The sequence below is a fragment of the Oryzias melastigma genome, linkage group LG10 (assembly GCF_002922805.2).
Source record: "Oryzias melastigma strain HK-1 linkage group LG10, ASM292280v2, whole genome shotgun sequence".
Classification (NCBI taxonomy): Eukaryota; Metazoa; Chordata; class Actinopteri; order Beloniformes; family Adrianichthyidae; genus Oryzias; species Oryzias melastigma.
The window spans coordinates 17,985,982-17,998,309 of NC_050521.1; the positions used below are offsets into that span (position 1 = coordinate 17,985,982).

Here is a 12,328-nt window from a genome sequence, read left to right on the forward strand (position 1 = left end):
GATGTCTTGCAAAATCAAAATGGATTTTTAATATCCTCCTTTTTATCAGATTTGACAGGAATGATGAAGGTTGTATCAACGAACATCGATCAAAGCTTTACTTTCCATATATTTAGATGTTCATGACAGATAATCTGAGCAATGTGATACAATCTAGGCTCTAATTGGGATCTGGACATTCAACAAACAATCTTTTCTGCTTTTAGTACAGCTGATTATATTAGCCTTTCACTGTCACTTAAAGGACACATCAGAGAGTTCCTCCTGCACAGTCCGACTTTCACTTTAGCAAAAATAACACAAAGAAGCAACAAGGCAAACATTGTCAACATGTTTTTTCTTTTTTGGTCATAGTGCAGCTTTGTTGCGTTTTAGAGATGCTCTGGGGACGGCGATGTGTACTCGAGGACCTCTTACCAAGAAAATGGCGAGAAGAGCAGTTAAGCTGGGCTGATATAATTCAATCAACTCATCCTTACAGTTCCTGAAGCCCTGACCCCAATCCAGGGCATCGATGTGATGCAGTGCCGCCACCTAGTGACAAATATGACCTTAAAACCTCCATTTATGCCACTGCAAATCGGAGTTGGTTACACTGTTTTTGTCAAATAATCAGTTCCAGATATCACTTCTGAATAGTTTTGTCTGAATTAACAGGTACATATTTTACCATCATTCTGACTAAGAAAAATCAAGAACCCACTTTAGATTAAAAAAAAGAAAAAAAGAAAGAAAAGTTTAAAAAAAGGGGGGGTAGTGATGGACAATAACAACAACGTGAGCCCACAGAGGGTTAAATAAACAAGGGAAATGGCAAAAAAACAGATTTTTACAGAAAACAGACTCTGCTCTGCTTGCTTTTTTTTCATGATTATTTTGGTTCTTGTCCAAAGACTTCCTTGTGTTTTCTCACAAGCGTTTTTGGATTTTTCTCATCAGCCCTCAGGGGTCTGGGAAAGTTGTGACTTTTACTCTGTGAACTTCACAGCATCCAATGACAAACAGGCGTTTCCCATCTAAAAGCAGACGGGAATCATAACCACGTAAAGCAGCCTTTTGGTCAGTCGGCTTTATTAATGTTTACCGGAACTAAAAGAGTGAGACAACGGTGCAAAAATCATCATGTTAAATCAGTAACCATGTGCTGTCTAAATCTCTTCTCATGATATAAATTATATTTATGCAATCTTACAATGATCGCTTTAATTTAAGTCAAATTAGGACCAAAATAGATGTTTTTTGCTCAAATGTTTTCTCTTTTTTTAAGCAAAATTAAAATTTAACAAAATGTGTAATTTTACTCATCGAGAGTCTAAAGGTTTCAAACCCTGTAAAGGTTTTTCAGATTACGATTCACTAGTGGATCTTCAGTATTTTGACCATCGTCAATTATTAACAGATTCTCCAAGTTTGGCTCCTTTTTTTTTAACGGATGATTTGTCAAAAATTTTATTTCTTTAATACTTTATACTAATACCATCTATCATAAATTACACAGTTTAAAGAGTAATTCTCATTGAGCCTGAAAAAATTAGAGTACATGAAATAATTAAACCAGTACGATCTAGCGTGTTAGCTGACAGTTTAGATGTCTAGTAATTTAAAAAAACAAATCTTGCTTTACATGTTTTTGTCCATTTTCTAATTTCTTTCAAAGTTTCAAAGTAGAGTCAAGGTAATGCTTGCTGTTAATTTTTTAAACATTTTATTACATTACTTTGTAGTTTTCATTGTTATATCAGAGTTGTTATTTTTCACTACATGAAGAGAAAAACATGGCTTTCCTGTGAATAAGTTTCTGATTTTCTTCCAATTTACTTTCCCATTTTAACACAGTAAAAATAAATACATAAAAATGGTAACCAGACTTGAATAATCTAAAAACACACAAAAATCTTGTAAGAAAACTTGAATTTTCATGCAAACTGATGACTAAATCTAAAGTTTTTAACCAATGCAAAGTCTATAAACTTACTAAATTGTGTATTTTATTGGGTTTAAAGTGATTTGGAGTAAAGTCACATAGTTTATCAAACAATTTAAAGTAATTTTACTATAAAAACTTACCCTCTTTGCTGAAATGTGTTTTCCTCTCCCTGCTGGAATGATGCAGTTTCCTCAAACTGGAAAAAATGGATAACACTGAGCACTGGCTGCTTCCCATGAGGCTTTCCTCACAACTGTCTTCTAGATCTGCAAGCGAAAAAGTTGAACTCTTCTACAACATCTGTCAGTTTTTTCTTAAAACCAACTCCCGCCTGAAATTTGAAATACTGTAAACAAAAACACGTGCCTGGGCATACTTCAGGATTTTGGCCAATCACCTGTTGACTGGGGGCGGGCGTTATGACGTCACCGCGGACCGTTGATGTTCACGTGGTGGTGAAGAGCATGCACGCGCCTTGATAAAGAACGAGGTAGCTCCGAAAAAATAAATAAATAATGGTGGCCTTAAAATGCTAAAGCGTTAAAGTACAAAAATTAAAATAATAATAAAAAAATAATAATAAAAACGTATAAAATCTTGTGGCTAAACGTGGTTGAGTTTACACTTTTTTCTTCTTACCATAAAACATTTTTTTGTGTAACAAGTCAGACAAAAGAAAGGATTAATGCCGGTGAGTAGCCTATACAAAGATAACGGTAATATTCTCAGTAATAATAAAAAAAATAAAAATAAATCACACACAAAAAAAAAAAATAATGAAAACTGATTTTTTTTTTAATTTAACAGAACCTAAAACATCAGGAGTCTTAGCAGTTCGAGGTCTAAAGAGAATTTCACATAAACAACACAGTTTTTTTTATTTTTATTATTATTTATTGTACTTAATACTATATTATGTGTAATATTGCAGGCTTTTTTGTCCGTGCAAAAAACCATCTGTTACAATAGTGATAAGCAGAGAGGACTAATGACATGTACTTCAAGTAGTTTTTCGGCATCATTTTTCATACTTTTGCTTGAGTTTATTTTTGATTTACAGTCCATATATTTAGTCACATTTACATATATTTCAATTATTTCTTTCTTTATTTATTTGTTTACTTGCATGTAATAATTGTATTTTTTTTCATCAGTGGAATATTTATGATCCTTACTTTGTTTATTTATTTAAGTTTTTAGAAATTTCCACGAGTTTTTACGTTTCGGTGACTTTTTTTGTTACTTCTTAGGGAGTAAGATTCTAGTTATCAGAGATTTTTCATGGTTTGAGGCTTTTTAGCGATTGAAGAGAACCTTGTGAGATGGAACTTTGTATACCAGCAAAAGTGATGCAAATGGGTTTTAATTTAAAGATAAGTTTTATTCAAGTTGTTCCCTTATAAAAAATTATCTTTTTGCACTTAAGTTTTTTTAAACACTTACAAAACCCAACTTACTGCAATTTTAGTTTTGCAAGTCAATCAAGAATATTTTGTTTACATATATTTTAATATATATTTAATATAGTTCCTCTTACAAGTCCACACATTTTCCCTCCAAAAAGTTTCCCAGATAAAAGGTCAATAAGACCTTTCTTCCCAAGATTAATATTAACAGATCTGAAAAAAAGCTTAAAGCCAACATTTGGTCAATAAGTTTAAAAAAAAAGATTAAATCCAGCAGGATCATTGTTGGTGACAACCTTATTTGACATCTGCATGGTTACTCATTAACAAAACTTATCTAAAATCCACAGTTTGAGTCAGAAAAGCTGAAATCTGACCATCTGTGATCACGTCATTTCTGAGTCTATTTGTTCAATGCAATGGGAGGTGTGATAAGCTGCAAAAGATATACCGTAGGATGGCGTTATTGCGGAAATCTACTAGATATATAGGGGTAAAAAAATTGTCTGTTTGACACCAGTTAATTGATCTTTTTTTATTTTATTTTATTTTTTTTACTTTTCCTTCAGCAGTCATGACCTGGAATCCACTATTCAAGCACTTTATATACTTAAATTGATCAAGATGCTTGAATATAATGGAATAATGAAATGATCAGAGATTTCCAGTAGAGGTCGCTCAAACACAAATTTGAAGTCATTTGCATCACATTTTCCTCCATTTATGTACGTGTTAGTGATGCCAAAATTTAACTATGAAGCATTAAATCATTATTTACATAGAGAAAGATCAAAGTTCGTTGATGCCTCTGAATAATTTGAGCTGGAAATAAAATTGATATTATTATGATTTAAAGTGTAATATTTTCAACAAACTGCCATTACAATTTTCAGGTGAGTAAAGCACCTGTAACAGTTGTATCTCAATGAACACAAAGGAAAAAAAGACGCAATCTGGTTTATGAATGGCTTTGACGGGTTCCTTCAACAATGAACATCACATGACCTCTAGTGACTCACTGAGATGTGAATAAGAGCAAATAAATGTACACGCTCACACAACCTGAACACTTATATAACACAGCAGCAGTTAAACGTAATCCTGTTCAAACTTGTGCCGCTATGTGGAATATGTTAGTACAATAAGTGGAAAAAAAGATGACAGCATAGTTGAAGGTATTATAGGAAATTTTAAAACTTTGCCAACAGTTTGCATCTTTACTGTGTTTCTTACTTTGAACTTAAATGCTTTTAAAAAAATAAATAAAAGGTCTTGTGACTTTCAATCCATGACTCAGATCTTGAAATCCCTGCTTCCTCCCTAATGATATACATATATTTCAGGGATTTTTTTATAATAGAACCCACTCATTCAGCGTTGCTCCAAGTAACACATTGAGTCATGTGGCGTCAACTGCTTGTTAGAGTTCTTAGTGAGTCTTTGTTAGGGTTTGAAATCACTTGGTCCCATGCTCTTTCCTTGGGTCATCACTTTTATGTTTTCCATATCACTGATTTTCATTTTTTTTTGCTTGAAAAACTAAAATAATGTATTCATGCTCTTTATTTACTCTAGTTGATGATGTCTGCATACTTGTAGACGCTTCTAGTTTTATCAGTTTTTAAATGTTTTAATCTGTGTTGCTTTTGATTCCTGAGAGCCAAATGCATGGGCTGTGATTTACATGCATGAGCTCCTTGGGGTGAAATCATCTGGTGCAGTCACTACAGAAGGCCGGATGCCAGACATTCCTCGAATGCTCCATACAGGATCTCACTTGTGCTTGTGAACACAAGCCAGTGCAGTGGCTTCTGTGAGTGGAAAAATACAGACCTGATCAGAGGTTGTCAAGTGAGAAAAAACAAAGTTTGAAAGAACCAACTGGTGACTAATTGCAGCAATTATTTAAATATTTAGAACTATCTGAAACATTTGACAGGGAAGACTGTTTTTTTTTTTCTTTTGATCATAGTTTACTGCCCCCCATGGTGTGAAGGTAAAGCCAAACACTCTTATCTCGACAAGTAGAGTTCCCAACAAAAGCAGAGGAAGGTCAGATTGTGATAAGATCTTTTCAGGAGACAGCGATTTCTTTTCCACCATAGTCTGACATTCCAGACGGGCTGCTAGAGGAAGGGCAGCTCTGCTGGATAGGAAGAGCCACTCCAGCAGAGCTATACGTAACGTCCTGACATTCTAGGAGCTGATGTTTGGTTATCAGGTCACAGATCTGGCCTTATTCTAGCTCCTGTCACGCAACTGCAGCTCGTCTGGCTCCCTAAAACCAAGGTCTCCCTCACTACTTTTAATAAAACAGGAACTCATTTGATTAAATCTACTTATTTCTGTAAGTATGGAAAATTTAAAAATATAAGATTAAAAGACACTAGAGACACGAGAGAACAAGACATCTCATTTCTTCCTGTTGCAGAGGTTTCTCCGTCACGGCCTCAATCCTCTTACAGAATTATTCCATCTGCGCACTTGACGCTGAGACATCTACGCACGGACAAACTCTTCTCACCCAGAAGATTATGTATGCAGTACTTAATCTAGTTTTAGGTTAATGATGAGGTGTAGTGACTCAGAGGCTTCTCTTGATCAGATCGGTGTTGATCTTTTTCCACCGTCTGTTTAAATGGGAGCACAGGTGTTGATTAAAAGAGGGTCATCCAGATCTTTAGTGGATTAAAAGCATTGTTTTTATATTAGTCTTCAGTCTCAATCTGTGTTGTGAATTATTTAATACCCTATATTGTGTTCGGGTTAAAATTGACTCTTTTCAAGTGTGAAAATGGGTCAATTTTGACCTGAACACAATTAAAGGATTAAGCTTGAAACAACAGCTGACTTTTTTTTCCGCCTCAGCTGTGATTTTACTGACGTCAGAAGCCAAAAAACAGCAAATTTGACATAAAACCAGCAAACAAAAATAGAAAAGTTAGCAAAACTGAATTAAATGACATAATTAAACTTAATTTAAAACTTTTTAAAAAAAACTGTTTTATTATCCGTTTGCTTAAAGTATAGAAATATAAAATAACATATTAAGAAATAACAGTACCCGACATCTGATCCAATGACAGCTCTATGACCCCAACCAAGACAAAGCAGGAGATGGAAAGGTTGACGAAAGGAATCAAAACCTGGGCGCTAAAATTGAGGTCCCCTTTAACACAAAAAGATGAAGTGGAAAAACTGGTAGTAACACTTTCCAGTTGTGAGCATTAACCAGCAGGTTGGTTGACCTGTGATAGAGGCCGTAAAAACACGTCATTGTCTACTGAAGGCTTCTGCGCTGACACTTTTATGGTGACTCTGAAGGACGACCGACTTTATCAGCCGTCAGCACTTTTAATCTCCACTGACTCTTAGTCTCTTATAGCAATGACAGCATCCTTGTTGTGACATTTGAATAAATGTGATGATGAGAAAGTTGTAAAAAGTTGCACTGTTAAAAAGACGATATTTAATTTTTTTATGAGCAAACCTTGTTCAGCCTCTTACTTGTGTTTTCCACTTAAACTTTATTTCCTCAATCATACTTTTAGAACTTTATTGGTTGAGGTACATTCATTCTGTTTTCTTTTTCTTGTGTTGAAAAATATTTTGTTGTGGAAATTGGAGAATATTGACCCTTTAAGAACAAATAGTTCTTAATCTACCTAAAGAAGAGAACCATGAATTTGCTTGGGTGAAAGCAACCAGTAAAATAAAATTTATTTTCACTATTTTCTTAAAATGAAAGGTGCATTAATACTTTTTCTAAGTCATAGTCTTTAAAGAAAATTGTAACATTTGTTCTGGTACAGTCCTGGACTATATCGCGATACATATGGTATCGTGAGATGTGTATCGTAATATGTATTGTATCGCCAATACACAAAGCTTAAGGAAGGTAGCAAGGTGCTATATGAGTATATGTCATTTACAATTTTAAAATGACAAAATCATTATTATATGGCAAAACCTATACAATTACTTTGCACATTTTTGAATAAAGCTATGTGGACATTTCATGGTTGTTTTTTTAAGTTCTATTTAAAGGCAGAAAAAAATGCGGAAGTGGTTCTTTCTATGAATCACTATCATGGAGTAACACATGTAGAACAGATCATAACGGAGCACCAGCTTCCCACTTTCACACAATACAGACAAAAGCTTACACTCCCGCCAACCTCCCTCCCAACAACAGGAAATCTAAGCACACGAATGGGAGCGGGAGTAGAGTGGGGGGGTGTCACACATATGTCACAATACAACAGCTTGCATAGAGGTTCTCATGAGGTAATGAATGTCTTTCATCACAGACTCATAAGTTGGGTAGTAATGTTTGCTTCACCATGAGTTTTTCTTATCTTCACAGTCAAAGCATTGTGAACCTGCGCTGACGGCATAGACATCCCAGAGACGTGAGGAAGCGTTTATCTCGCTCACACCACCACCTCAGGTCACAGCACACGTTTTGGGTCATTTGCAAACCAAACATGCCCTTTCCCTCTCCGTGGCTATCTACCCCAGGCGCCATCATTGGTGGCCCGTGCAACTCCAAGCCCATTAATCGTTACACTTTTCCCAAACGCCTTGCAGCTGCCCCTATTGTGGCCAGGGAGGGGAGGGCTCCTTAGCCGATTCTTTGAGCCTCCTGCTGTCGCTCGCATCTCAGATGGACTCACAAAGAGAGAAGTTTGGCTCCAACAATTGCTGAAACCATGACATCGTGCTCTTCATTTTGATGAGATTCTGGGATTCCATCGCACAAAAAACCCAAACAATGGAAGAGAATAAAAGACTTTCCGTCTGTTTATGTTTAATCATCTTTTCATCTGAAGCATACATAGAAAAGTTTATCAACAACTTTTCTAGTTTGTTCATTTTTGTGCAAGTTTAACAAAAAAAAAAAAAAAACACAAATCTGCAATTATGGTCATTTGTTTTTGTATTGCTGCCTAAATGTGTTTATAGGATGTGCTTGCTTTAAGATCATGTCTAAGTGTTTGTTCATAGCTTTTAATTTTAGAGCAATATATTCTATAACTCAAGTATCAATAAGCAGAACATCTTCAGCTGATTACAAAAGTCAAGTGGCATTTATTCAGGTGTATAAAAAACAGACAAATGTAAAAATAGATACAAATATATTACTTTGCTTAATAAATAGAATGCAGGCAAATAAGACGCGTTAGCCCCACTTTAGTAGTTTCCGGGGTTCTGTCCATCTCAGCGCTGCAGTACACACAACACAAACATGAGGTATTTTGTGGTCAGCTCTCCCAAGATCTTAGGATTGTCAGCGATGGCTTGTGAAAGGCAAAACTTTTGGTTTTAGATCTGCGACTTCTTCAGTTCTGCGACTGATCGGGAAGGGTTAGTCAGTACTCAGAATACAGAGGATACATTCATTGATCATCACATGATTGACTTCAGTTTCACGTAAGGCGTTTACTTGCTTTGGGACGAGCCCAGAAATGCAAGGTGGACATTAAAGAGACGTCAGGACGAAGCCTCTCTGTTTCTTAGGATTATCATAAGCAGTTTCTTCATTCAAATAAAATGTTTAGACGTCATCTTCTACAGATCTTTCCTTTTTCAGCCATCTCCCAAGCCCTTCAGGTTTAGAAGGTCAAAGACTTTCACATAAAAAGTTGAGCATTACAATACTGTCAGACGGTAGATATCAAATCTCCCTTTGAAATAACGAGACCAGCTTGCAAAAAACTGGCCCTACATATAGTGACCATAATGCCTGGTAATACCAATGACGGTATCACAACCAGGCCGTTTTTTTAGTCCTCTCTACAGTCTCATGTGAGTTCCGATCCAAGTAAAGTCTCATAACGTCCTCAGCAGCTCGGCGAGGTGGTGATGGGACTGTGGAGGAACGACAGCTGACTGGCTGAGGAGTGCACAGGGATGGAGACGGGAAAGTTGAACACGGTGCCGTTGTTGCCCATGGCGGGACTGCCTGCCTCTGAGGAGCATGTTGACGAGGCCAGAACCTGTGACTCGAACTGGAGGAGCTGGCCCATGAAGCTGAAGTTGGGAGAGATGATGCTGCGGCGCTTTTTGACAAACTCAAAGGCCTCGTCCAGCTTCACGCGGTTGGTGCGCATCAGATAGGCCAGGCAAATGGTCGCCGAGCGGGAGATGCCTGCTTGACAGTGGACAAACACCCGTCCGCCTTTGTTTCTCACTGAATCTGTTAAGAAAGATAAAAAAATAATTCTATTAAGACCTTCTTTTCATTTATGACAAGTTTCTCACGGGAAATGCAAAGTTATTGCACCACTTTCAGTTAAAGACACTCATTAAGATACAGGAAAATAATTAATAGCTTTGTAGGGTGTGAATCTGGTGTGAGGGGTTATTCCCAAAGGAGACTTGATGAATAGGCTAAAAAAGGGGAACAAACCCCCACTGAGGATATTGATCCAAGAGGAAGGCTGACAGTGAGTGAGGAGAAGTTGCCTTTTGTTTGGCTAGAACAAAGAGATGCAGGGAGGAAGCTATTCAGGCACAGCCAGTCCATCCACTGGAGAACTAGTTCAGGGCTGCTGCCCCCAATTCATTAAATAAGGGAAGAAAGAGAAAAAAGATGTGTGGGGTGGGGGGTTCTCCTTCTCAATGGTGATGATGTAACCACTATTGTGATGGAGCAGGGAGGCTGTTCCCAGACAGCTGGCTGGTTTTGGAGGGAACTTTTTTCAAAATTTAAATCCAGGAGTCAAAAGAGAGAAACAGGAAGAGGGGGTTGGGCGCTTTTCGTCAACGGCCGCCAAGCAGCAGCTGTGACAGACCGACGGATGGAGTTCGTGGACATGCGTACTCACCGATGAACTCAATCGCTTCGTTGAACCACGAGCTGATGTCGGCTTTGTAGTTGTCCTCGACGGGGATGCTCTTGTAGAGGAAGGAGTCCTCGAAGTGGTTGGGGCAGTTGGCAGACACGTTGATAAGCGCGGTGATGCCCAGCATGTCCAGCATGTCTTTTCTGGAGGCATGGTAAGCGCTGCCAAGGTACAAGAATGGAAGGATCTCCACGGGACCCCCCTAAACAAAGATAAAAATAAAACCGTCAGTCACTTCTTCTGAGAAAACACAACAGGAAGTCTGGAAAAAGTGGGATGAGCAGGGATAAAATGGTTATAAATAAGACACAAACCTGGTCATATAGAGGTGTATTGCATGGACTGCAACTTGCACTGTCTGGGTTTCTGGAGCTCAAAGGTAAGCTAAGTCCTTGTGGAGGAGAAGACTTGGTACACATGTCTGGATAGTCCGTAGAAAAGGCATCAAATCCACCTTAAAAAAAAAGGAAACCAGGTCAGATTACAGCTATATTTGAGATCATGTCTATAAAGAGGATAACAACTGCCTTCCTGTGGGGCTTTTTTAACTTTAGCACCAGCTGCTGTGGTGACAGCTGTAGCCCACATTTGTCGCCCCTCTGTGAACACTAAATCATAGGTGTCAAAGTACTTTTTAAAGCTCTTTTCTTACCTTTGAGGATATAAACATTGGCTCCGCAGGGGTCACGGCACAGAGCAGTAACAGCCAGCATCAGAGTCCCGTCTTTCTTCACCTGGCTCAAGTCCAAACTCCGGTCGTCCAGCAGAACCACGGACTTGTAGTCCCCGGACAGCAGCCGGTTCCTCGTGTCCTCGTTGGGGACGATGTGCTCGAGCCCCAGGCCGCCCCGGGCCCTCCGCCTCACTATCGTGCTGAAGCGGACGTTGCTGGAGCCCGATATGTGCGACGAGTTAAAGGAAAGAAAGGAGCGGCAGTCCAGCACCAGGCAGTCCGGGACGTCTGTGTCCAACAGAGCGCGGAGGGACGCGGAGTCGACGGCTAGAACCTCCATTATGACCATAGTAGAGCAGCGGGTTAAATCCAGATACATAAAGCGTCGACGGAAGGAAATGTCTCTCACAAGTTTAACAGCTTTCTCCGACAAAACCTTTAAACTTGAAGCTTTTGAGAGAAAAAGAAGAAAATATATAAGTCTTGATTAGTCGGTTCCTTTTTATCCAGTAGTTGTGGTCCTTTTTTAAATAAAGTTTTTAACAAATAGGTCAACAGTAAGTAGCTTCGTTTAGTGCGCGCGTTGACTTGCTCCTCTTTATAAAAGAGCATTGACGTAAGGGCTCCGCCCCCTTTGGCTCAGCGCCACGGGCGCAGACGTCATTGTGTTCATTCAGCACACAACAAGGGCTCGCGCACATGCGGGACACTTCTGCGCGCGCGTACTGCACGTACGCCGGCGCGCGCGGAGCGTCTCCTTTACTTGGACTGAAAAAAAAGTAAATATTTACAAATTGCACGACTGTTTACTTCCGTATTTCTCAAATTTACCACCGCGAGGAGAAACTGGTAATGTCCCGTTTAACCTGTTTTAACAATATCATTAACTTTTATGTAAGGGGGCTATTTTTCATCTTAAAATGCTGTCATTTTAACTTTACAAAGAACAAATTTTTAAAATTTGGAATGTTCTTTATTTTACTAAACAACAATTAAATAAACAGAAATATTCCTTCAACAGGTTTTTATTACTATTATTTTGTCAAAAGTGGTATATCACGTTTACCTCACCTTAACTTTAGTTTAAAATGACCTGGTTTTACTGGAACATACCATTTACACTTAATTGGGTGGGGATTTGATTAAATACTTCCTTATTGGATATTATTCTTTATAGTTTAAACATTAATGAAAGATTACTGCTGACAAAAAAAGACCACAATTCATGTGATTTACTTTATGATTAGTTCATTCGAACTTTATGTCGTTATTTTGAAAGAAACAATTCTGGAACAGAATTACTGTGATATTTATTTATCTAAATGCTTTTGTTGTTTTGTTTGTTAGATTGTAACTTATACAGCTTCAGTTAGTTAGTTTTAATTTTATTAATAGTTAACTAAACCAGTTTGACTCTTTTCAATTATACATTAGACATGTTCAAGCTGTTACTCAGTACTTGACTTGTTATTTA

At 37.8% G+C, this 12,328-nt stretch overlaps 2 protein-coding genes and 1 long non-coding RNA gene across 3 annotated transcripts in view; 1 reads left to right on the forward strand and 2 right to left on the reverse strand.

Moving 5' to 3' along the window:
- The window catches only part of neurl1b (neuralized E3 ubiquitin protein ligase 1B), a 29,365-nt gene extending 26,809 nt beyond the window's left edge, over positions 1-2,556 (reverse strand). Inside the window, exon 1 of the mRNA XM_024283501.2 lies at positions 2,068-2,556. Within this exon, the coding sequence (XP_024139269.1) occupies positions 2,068-2,164 (97 nt within the window). The 5' untranslated portion in view covers positions 2,165-2,556. The remainder of the gene's footprint in view (positions 1-2,067) is intronic.
- A 30-nt stretch (positions 2,557-2,586) lies between these two features.
- LOC118599263 lies at positions 2,587-8,241 on the forward strand. Its single transcript, XR_004948564.1, has 2 exons — positions 2,587-2,618; positions 7,700-8,241. It is a non-coding gene; the product is annotated as an uncharacterized LOC118599263 (long non-coding RNA).
- Positions 8,242-8,399: 158 nt separating this feature from the next.
- On the reverse strand, positions 8,400-11,459 carry dusp1 (dual specificity phosphatase 1). The gene is made up of 4 exons (XM_024283500.2): positions 10,834-11,459; positions 10,496-10,635; positions 10,164-10,383; positions 8,400-9,532 (listed from the first exon to the last, which is right to left on the reverse strand). Exons 1-4 carry the CDS (start codon positions 11,231-11,233, stop codon positions 9,177-9,179), a joined length of 1,116 nt encoding a protein of 371 aa, XP_024139268.1. The 5' UTR covers positions 11,234-11,459; the 3' UTR covers positions 8,400-9,176.
- Positions 11,460-12,328: the final 869 nt, after the last annotated feature.